This window comes from Pseudoliparis swirei, unplaced genomic scaffold (genome assembly GCF_029220125.1).
Source record: "Pseudoliparis swirei isolate HS2019 ecotype Mariana Trench unplaced genomic scaffold, NWPU_hadal_v1 hadal_197, whole genome shotgun sequence".
NCBI lineage: Eukaryota > Metazoa > Chordata > Actinopteri > Perciformes > Liparidae > Pseudoliparis > Pseudoliparis swirei.
Window position 1 is genome coordinate 1 of NW_026613433.1, and position 9377 is coordinate 9377.

The 9377-nt window shown below is 44.6% G+C and overlaps 2 protein-coding genes across 5 annotated transcripts; one reads left to right on the top strand and one right to left on the bottom strand.

Annotated features, from left to right (window-relative positions):
- The first annotated feature begins 284 nt into the window (after window positions 1-284).
- On the top strand, window positions 285-1542 carry LOC130191636 (complement C1q-like protein 3). Its single transcript, XM_056411286.1, has 2 exons — window positions 285-902; window positions 1238-1542. Exons 1-2 carry the CDS (start codon window positions 285-287, stop codon window positions 1415-1417), a joined length of 798 nt encoding a protein of 265 aa, XP_056267261.1. The 3' UTR covers window positions 1418-1542.
- Window positions 1543-1839: 297 nt separating this feature from the next.
- On the bottom strand, window positions 1840-6702 carry pter (phosphotriesterase related). 4 transcript variants are annotated; one of them, XM_056411289.1, is made up of 5 exons: window positions 6636-6702; window positions 5956-6411; window positions 5328-5593; window positions 4070-4210; window positions 1840-3209 (listed from the first exon to the last, which is right to left on the bottom strand). In XM_056411289.1, exons 2-5 carry the CDS (start codon window positions 6391-6393, stop codon window positions 2999-3001), a joined length of 1056 nt encoding a protein of 351 aa, XP_056267264.1. In that variant the 5' UTR covers window positions 6394-6411; window positions 6636-6702; the 3' UTR covers window positions 1840-2998. The 4 variants fall into 4 exon arrangements, with proteins under 4 accessions (XP_056267264.1, XP_056267263.1, XP_056267265.1 ...); XM_056411288.1 differs by having other exon boundaries at window positions 6594-6695; XM_056411290.1 differs by having other exon boundaries at window positions 6664-6682.
- Window positions 6703-9377: the final 2675 nt, after the last annotated feature.

Consider the following 9377-nt stretch of genomic DNA (forward strand, 5'->3'; position numbering starts at 1 on the left):
TTGTGTCTTTTTTATTATTATCTCAGAACGTGTTGTTGTTGTTGTTGTCTGTGTTATTGTCGTTGTTGTTCTCGCAGTGAGAACGTGGAGATGATTCAATTGGGCGGACACTGCAGCGCGTAAAAGTTGTGGATGGTTACTTTTGCGCATACACATTTAAAGGACTCCAAAAGTTGCGGTGCCAAACAAGAGCAGGTGAAATTCTTCCCTCTGCAAAAACATCGCCCACCAGCAGGCTGGAAGACCATCCGCTCCGGAGGACACAGCGAATCCGCAGAGCGCAAATGATCGCAACTGGTGTTTGTGGTGTCGCGCTGGTGCTGGTGCTGGTGGTTCTGATCCCGGTCGTGGTGAACACCGCCGGGACCCCTGCCCGCTACGAGATGCTCGGGTCCTGTCAAATGGTGTGCGACTCCCACGGGACCGGGACCGCGACCACGGCTACGGCCAAGGCAACCAACCCGGTCAAAGACAACCGCCTGGTTCAGTCTCTTCCAACCTTCATCCAGGGTCCCCAAGGAGAGCCGGGACGCGTCGGGAGGATGGGTCCGAGGGGTCCGCTGGGCGAGCCCGGACCACCTGGACCAGCTGGTCCGCCCGGTGACAGAGGGGCACCGGGTGCACACGGAGCTCCCGGTATAAATGGGCCCAACGGTGCCATCAGCGCTGCCACTTACAACACGATCCCAAAGATTGCGTTTTATGCCGGACTGAAGAAGCAGCACGAGGGATATGAAGTGCTGAAATTCGACGACGTCGTCACAAATCTGGGCAACCACTATGATCCCGCTTCAGGGAAATTCACCTGCTCAATACCGGGGATTTACTACTTTATTTACCATGTGCTAATGCGAGGCGGAGATGGAACCAGCATGTGGGCTGACCTCTGCAAGAACAACCAGGTAGGACGCTTCATGATTTAATAATCTGGTTTAAAAAATCTGATTTAAAAAACAATCCATTGATTCGTTTTCTGTTTACTCTTTCGTCATGGGTTTATGACAAACAAGATGTGAAAAGCCATAATTTGATGAGGCTACTTCTCGCATTTTACGCACACGTTTTACGCGCGGTTTTACCCGGAAACAACACATTATCCCGACAGTTAAGCATTCAGTGGAGCTGTTTTTTTAGGTCCGATATGAAACAGTTGCCACAGACGGAGCTGTCCGTGGTCCTGGTTTTGAAATAAAAGGCACGTTTCCTTAGCAGAAATGTCATTTTTCCCCCCTTCCAGGTGAGAGCCAGTGCCATCGCCCAGGACGCCGATCAGAACTACGACTACGCCAGCAACAGTGCTGTCCTGCACCTCGAGCCCGGGGACGAGATTTACATCAAGCTGGACGGCGGAAAGGCGCACGGGGGCAACAACAACAAGTACAGCACCTTCTCCGGCTTCATGCTGTACGCCGATTGAAACGCGCAGGATCCGCTCTGCATACACTTCACTGCTCATGCCCAATCCCATGCAAATTGGATTAATGGAGGCAGAACTCACCATTTCCATATAGCAAAAAGAGTCCAGGAAGATGCGGAGGACGTCATGCGGAGGGGGAAAAAGTTATTTTGCAAAAGAGAGCTTATACAGTGTAACTTCAGAATATTGATAATTAATGTTTACGTGCTGTCTCTTATACACATCTGGTCCGCTGGGCGAGCCCGGACCACCTGGACCTGCTGGTCCGCCCGGTGACAGAGGGGCACCGGGTGCACACGGAGCTCCCGGTATAAATGGGNGTAACATACTGAGAGTAGGTTGAAAGTGCAATGTATTGACCTTCAACACTAAATAATAGATGCAAAAAGTAGACTCACATAATCACCACGCTGATCACAGTGTAGTTTATTCCACGTGTGCTTTATTTGTTGCCTTTTGAGTGAAAATGTTCAAAGTGATGCATGATTATATCGAAAAGAAATTACATTTCAACTACAACACAAACAATACACTTGTGTAAAAATGGCGATTCCGATGTTCACGGTCACAACGTTATCTTTGTAACTCACTTTTCTCGTCTCAATGTGACAGCTGGTTGGGGCCACTGGGGGGTCTATTGCTGAGTCACCGTCACAAAACTGGACAGTCACTGACATTCATGTTTCCTCGGTGATGCGCCCGCTGATTGTGAAGCCCCCCCTCCCGCTATGACTGTCTGTTTATGTGTAAAACATCATGTAAAATTAAATTCTTTGGCTCACTTTCCAACCCTCTCAGGAGATTGATCAGTTATACAGTGTCTTTTTGTTTTTTCACGGTGCCAACACAGTCATTGCGGCCATCATGCCATTGATCACGCGGTGAAGTCCCCCTGTGAGGCCATCTGTTCCCAGAGGAGAGAACATGTCCTTCATCCAGTCGGCCTCCCAGAGGCCCCCAGACCCCCACTGAGGGGCACCGGGACAACTCATCCAACACAGCCGCGTTGCGTCGAGAGCAGCGCGGCATACCGATTACCAACTCTCATTATCGTCATCCCATAAAACCGATTTGCAGACACCACGCAAAGACGCCTACAAAAGCAGCGACATTGACATTGGAAAAAAAACAACAACAATTAGCACCCTACTTATGAGTAAAGAGAAAAGAAAACATTTTCTTTTAGATTGCATTCGCATTCATGGCGGCAAGAAAAAGGCATTTTTACGTGACGTAAATGGGACCGAAATAAGAATGCTAATGAGAGGCGCTGATCCGGCGAGACTCCTCCATATTACTTTCTTACAAAATGAATCGTAGAATCACAAATATGAAGTCAAGTTTTAATTAACGAGTGCCTTTGTAAAAACTCCCCTGCAGTTATTTTTCATCGGAAAGACAAAGTTCCGAAACTATTTTTTTGCTACGCTCGTAAATTTAAAAACATTGACGTTAAAGACACATTTATGCACAACAGCTCATTGGTTTGAGGGTCTGAAAGCACGTAAATGAATTTGTGATTATTGCAAAGAGCTAGAAGTATTCATCGAAGCGTCTTCCTCGGGTCTCACTTTTCTGCTTTTATTTGAAGGTCAGCCAGCGTTTGGGGTTGTCGATGAGGATTTGATCCACCTGCTGCTGCGAGATGCCCCGCGTCAGCATCTTCGGCACGATGTTCCTCAGGATGTGAGAGTAGCCGTGGCCGCCGTACTTGGCGAGGCGGTTCTTGGTGTGGATGTCGTGTGCGACCAATATCTTGTCGCCGTAGCCCTCCTTCACGAGGAACCCCAAGCTGAGCGTGAACAAAACCAGGGGCCTTAAACACAACACACAGCTGCCAACTTTTGGGAGAGAACATACTGTGATTGGCAGTCGGCAACCATTTTATTTTGTGGATGTGTGGACGCAACGTGTCGCCGGTCATTCGTCACTCCTCCCTCCATCGCAGTGGGAGATTAGTGTCTCACATTTTGAGTGAAAAAAAGATAAGGTAACATTTTCCTTTTAAATTATACACATGATGTGGCTCTACATACAATAATACATATACATACAAACACACTTACTACCTTTCAAAAGTTTGGAGTCACACAGGTAGTTTTGTGGTTTCCACAAAAACTCATTTTTATTTATCTAATTAATTGCAAAAATGAATTGAAAATATAGTCAAGACATTGACAAGGTTAGAAATAATTATTTTCATTTGAAATATAAATTTTGTTCTTCAAACTTCAAGCTCAAAGGAAGGCCATTTGTAGAGCTTCTCTCACCAGCGCCAACATCATTTTCTAACCCTCCGTTAGTCTTCTAAGGCGATAACACAATGTACCTTTAGAACACTGGAGATGGGCCACGATCCACTATGTCGAGATTTAATTAAAAACCAGACATTTCCACTTTGAATAGTCATCTACCACATTAACAATGATGGTGAGTGTATTTCAAATTAATTTAATTTGATCTTCATTGAAAAATAAGGACATTTCTAAGTGATCCTGTAGGGTAGTGTGTATATATATATATATATTTATAAAGGGATTTTCTCAAAGATATTTTTTTTGTAATGGAACCAAACTCAAATTTATAAGCACATCCAATCACAAAAGAGATCGCGCTGCAAAGACCCGCCTCCCCCTGACCGGTGTTTCTCACGTCTTCACTCTCTGGCAGTCACTGGGCATGTCCAGCTCCGGGTTGAACGGGTAGTTCAGCATCTCCGTTCCAAACAGATCGTACTCCAGGAAACTGCCCAGCTTCGCAAACTCAAGCAGTTCACCCTCATCAAATATGGTCCTGCAGGAGGAGAGAGTTGAGAAATGCATTACCAGCTATATATAATGAAAAAAATAATAATAATAATTTTAAAAAAAATTATATATAGATGCAATTTTTGTAATTTTCCTAAAATGTAGAATACATAGCAGTGACTAAAATTATTTGTTGTGAAAAGCAAATATAATGTATATTATATCAAATTGATACGCCATCTTAATTAACATCACCTTTAGGTAAAGGTTTTAAATGAAAACGGTAAAAAAAAAAAGAAGCATGCAAATCAATATTATAGATAAAAAAGTTGGCCAGACCTGAGGCAAGACCTTATTTTAATTTTAAAATTTAATGTATAACATACACCTTTACGGTAATCCTTTAAAATTTTACTTGAATATTTAACGTTCTCTTATTTTCACCAAAAAAAAAGTCAATAACCACATGTTTTTCAAAGAAACTGATCTCCTCTCATATTTCACATCCCCATACATTAAAAAGTGATATTTCTTGCTGCGCTCGGACACAGACTACTGCGGTTTACAGGAAACATGACTTCCTTGAAACAAGCACAGCTCAGGAAATGACGAGAAAGGGCATAATATAAGTGATCATGCAGTGGATTCTTCTGAAAAAAAAAAAGTCTGAATACACACTGATGGATTTCCACAGTTTGGTGCGGAATTAAAAATAATGAGTCTCGTGTCTCTGAAGTTTGGTTTGTTATCACCAGTGATGAGCTCTGTAATGCGTGATATCTCTCTGCAACGCAGCCTCCTTCTGGCTGTGAGTGTGACCCGGGCCAACTTTTGAAGAATTCCTTTACATCAATACACAACATCACTTTGCTCCTCGTCAACAACAACGTCACTTCATGAGAAAAAGCAACAGCCATAAAATCTTCCGGATCTTCTTATGACACCAAACAGGAAGAGAGCTTTTGCGCAAAACAAGGGTTTTTGTCCACTTTTTCCATCGATCCAGCGTGGCCGGCAGAGATCGTACGAGCGAACCACATCAACAACAGTGGAGCCGCTACTNATGTGGAACAGGAAGTAGAGGCTTACGGGAAAGGTCGCCCTCATTGTGATTGTAACTAATCTCTTTATTTTCCTGATAACTGCTTTTCGGGACTCCTCACCTGTCCAGGTGTGACATGACAGTTCTGCTGATGTCACCGCCGGCCTCCTGGAGAATCCGGACGATTTCAGCCGGAGCCGCGGGATCCCTCCCCGGGTGGATGATGACGGGGCAGCCGAGCTGGGCCTGAGCGTGAGCCGTGGCCCTCAGCACCTTCGTCTCGCTCTCCGTGACGGGCCAGCCGGTGCCGATCTCCCCGATCACGCCGCAGCGGATGTCCGTGCCGTCGGCGCCGCGAAGCACCTCGCCGACGATGATGTCCGTGAGCTGACGGGCGGGAAACGGGGACTCTTAAAAAAAAAAGACACATTCACCGATTCCGTTCTGCCTCTTTTCTTTTCTTCTTTTGTTCCCTTTCTCTTCAACATCCCTCTCTCATCTAGAACATCCGTGATGATTGCACGCGCAGTCTCGGTGCGTCGCGGCCCGGAAATAAACGGTTCTGCTCGAATCAGAAGAGACAAAAGAAATCCTTGAACAGAAACAGAGATGTGTCAAATTTTTGAGCACGACCAATTAAAAGCCGGACGTTCTTCCCGCCTTGTGATCCAGACGATCGGCGCCGGTGCCGTGCACGCCAGATTGTGGCCGAACCGGCTGCCGAGCGCGACGCTCGGACCGGGGCTCACCGTCTCCACGCTCGCCCTCTTGGTGGCCTCGGTGTGGGTGCAGTCCACGTAGTAGCCCGCCCCCGCGATGACGTGGACCCCGGTGTTCTGCGACAGCCGCTTGAGGGTGGGCAGGTCTCGGTCGATGCCCGCGGTGGTGTTCTCCACGACGGTGCCCCCGCCGGCCTTCCTGAAGGCCAGCAGCTCGTCCTGCACGGCGTCGGTCTCCTGCTGCAGCAGCAGGTTCTCGCGGCAGCTGTACGGGTTCTGTCTCAGCCAGTGCATGTGCTGCATCTGGAACGGGTTCTCCGCGACTGCCTCGTCGCCCGGAGGAGGAGGGGAGTAGCAGCAGTCAAAGGTCATGGTCAGGTGCTCGTGGGTCATGGTTCGGCCCAGCTGGTCCGGATCCACCAGACCCAGGACAGTCTGGACCTTGCCACTCAACATTGCCACTGACATGACTGGTGTTCCAACGACCTGAAGACACATATTATTAATGTTTGAAGAAATGACACACAGGCTGTCCCAGGCTGTCACTCATTGACTAGACACACTGTAAACATTTGGACTGCAACACCGTAAAAGCCGAGTAACTGAATAAACCTGACATGCAACTCGGTAAAATAAACCGAAAACTACGTGTAATAAAAGTAACTTACCACGTGAAATGTATGTGAACTTTTGACAAACTAATCACTGACCTTGTTTTCAGTTTAGTGTATATCTCACCGAGCTGAACTCAGCAACTGTTCCGTTTGCAGATTAGAGGAGCAGAAAATGCGCGAGAAGTGGGAAGTATCGCGAGAGCTCACGGGACCACACTTCCGCCGGCAGAACTCATCTGTGTGTTCAAGCGAGCGATGCCAATACAGCAATGTTTATTATGGAAAATAAAACGTTTATTTCAGTATTATAATACATATAATATGATCAATCGTCGAAGAAACAAAAAGTGTCTGAAGATAAATATAGTGGCATATGGATTAGAAACGTTAAACTTTCAAACGGTATTCTTTATTTAGAGTTCAATTTAACATATACAAACAAATATAAACTACACGTGAATAAATAGCGGGTGCTATTTTTTAACAGAAATAGAATACAAATTTTGTTTATAAGTTTAGGAAGACTATCATCACAGTTTCTGACATTTGAATAAGCGGAGAACAACAACTTAAAATGTCATTAAGTCCCCAGGGTTGTTTCAAGAATCCACAAAGTCTGGACTTACTAAGCTGCTATTGATAATGAAGCTATCTGGTTTCTGATGCTCTGCTACAGTTACAACGGGTCAGAGTTCAACATTCAAACATTTCATGAATTAAAATATGATTCAATGACCATTTAAAAATCATATAGTTCCAACGACTTACACTAAACCAATTTAAGACCTGTCGGCACAAATCAAGTCATCATTAGATGAGTCTGCAAGCAAATATGTCACCGTCATCATCTGCCATTAAAAACAACTTTGAAATGATAGTTTTGGGGAAGATGGTGACACATGATTTGAGAGACAGACTGCTCCTCTCTCTGTTTCTCACTCCTCACTCACAGCAGATGGTGGAACACAGCAGCATTGGAGCTGACCTGGGAACAGCCGCATGCTGTGCTCTCCACTTGTTGGCAAGATGATGACTCAGCGCTGCAGATCAAAACCAGCAGCCGTGACGTTCACGATGAAGGCTCTTCACGCTTCTTACTGTAACTCTTTTGGTTGAGAGGTGGTATAGGAGAGGTCGGCCATTTGGTTTGTGTCTTAACTTTAAATATATATATATATATATATATATATACAAATAATCATGGGGAAAATAACAAGCCAGGGGGCCCCTGGGGCCACTCAGAGGCCTATTTCATCTGAAGCTTGTGCAGATGAATATTTCTAACTTAAGGCAAAGTTACTCGACTGAGTTTTGGACCAGAGGCTGTAACATGTTTGTTCTGACTTAATTTACTGAGTTTGCTCTCTTTTTTGGGGTGGCTGTAGCTCAGTGGGGTGAGAGGGACGTCCCTCAACCCCAAGGTTGTCGGTTCGATCCCCGCTCTCCCCATTAGTTGCAAGTCAAAGTGTCCTTGAGCAAGGCACTGAACCCCCAGTTGCTTCCCGGGCGCATCACTGCAGCCCACTGCTCCTTAATAACTAAGGATGGGTTAAATGCAGAGAACTAACTACCCCTTGGGGATTAATAAAAGTGTATATTTATTTGTTTTATTTTATTTATTGTTTAAGCTTGTCCAAGAAAGACACCTGCTGGTGTATTTTGGTATCGCACCTTAAGTGCCTTGTTTTGCTCCGCCAAAATCCAGTTCTAACCTGTTCAAAGAGCTGTATGGATCGAAGCAGTTTCTAGCGGTCAGATCCTTGGAGTAAATACGTCCGTAAGTATTCTATGTTATAATTGTTTGAGACATAAGATGGTAACAGTTACAAAATACCTCTGTGATAATTCTAAAGAAAACGAATTCGCATAATTTTACGTTTGGTTATGAACCTATGCAGGCATGACTAGCTTGCTAACTAGCCCGTGGTTGCTAACTATGTAGCTTGTGGTTATTGTCAGATATGTTTTGTATTTTGCTTGTTCACAAGACACATGTTTAACGATATAGTAATGAGACATATGTGATATGTTGTCTTTCTGTTTATTTGATAGTTTTACCACACTGAAAAGAGAGAATAGAAGAGCAACAGAGTTATCTAAAGAATGAACATCTGAAAGTAAAGTTCATCAACAAAACATTCTGGAGCGTCATTCCTTCTGCACTCTTTGGTTAGCTATCTGTCTGTGCCTTGTAAGGATGCACACAATTGCTAGGACAGAATAATGTTTCTGATTTTGATTTTGTTCCACTGGCTCATCATCAAACGACAAATAATAGTATTGTGAACAAGCATAGAGCTCTACTCCACTAAAGGAGATGTCCCGTTGAAGTTGTGGCTCATGAACTCTGAGCACCTTTAGAAGAAAAGAGTTTGTTTGCTTTTGATAAACTTATTATTTATATATCATTTACAACCATTGTGGTGTGTCCGTACGATGTCTTCCCTTGGTCGTTAAGCCCTTCGTGATGTTTAAATTATCTCTAAATACATTTAGGAATATGTACAATACGTACAACTAAAACTTGAAACGGCAAAACTTGCAGGGCCTCACAATTTATAATAACTCACAATCACAAAGTTGTGTGACATGAAAGTGACAAACTTAAAGTAAAGCACCACTAATGTGTAAAAAAACAACGAAGCAACTCTCCTGATAATAAGCTGAAACACAAAATCAATGCGGTTGATGCGACTGCAGCAAAAACGGAAGAAGAACAAGATGCAAAATAAATGTACCAACTGGAGAGCAATAGGACGTCTTTTATGGTAAACGACTTGTCGTGGCGCCCGTTACTCAGAGCATCACGCTGCAGGGTTCCTCGTGAGTGACAGGAGG

Bases quoted from the DNA above. Each gene is read 5' to 3' on its own strand.
- LOC130191636 (XM_056411286.1), top strand. From the start codon at position 285: ATGATCGCAACTGGTGTTTGTGGTGTCGCGCTGGTGCTGGTGCTGGTG. The intron at 903-1,237 runs GTAGGACGCTTC...CCCCCCTTCCAG, and splicing joins ACCTCTGCAAGAACAACCAG to GTGAGAGCCAGTGCCATCGC.
- pter (XM_056411287.1), bottom strand. From the start codon at position 6,423: ATGTGTCTTCAGGTCGTTGGAACACCAGTCATGTCAGTGGCAATGTTG. The intron at 5,594-5,955 runs GTGAGCCCCGGT...CCCGCCCGTCAG, and splicing joins AGAGGGCGAGCGTGGAGACG to CTCACGGACATCATCGTCGG. The intron at 3,210-4,069 runs GTGAGAAACACC...GTTCACGCTCAG, and splicing joins GACTGCCAGAGAGTGAAGAC to CTTGGGGTTCCTCGTGAAGG.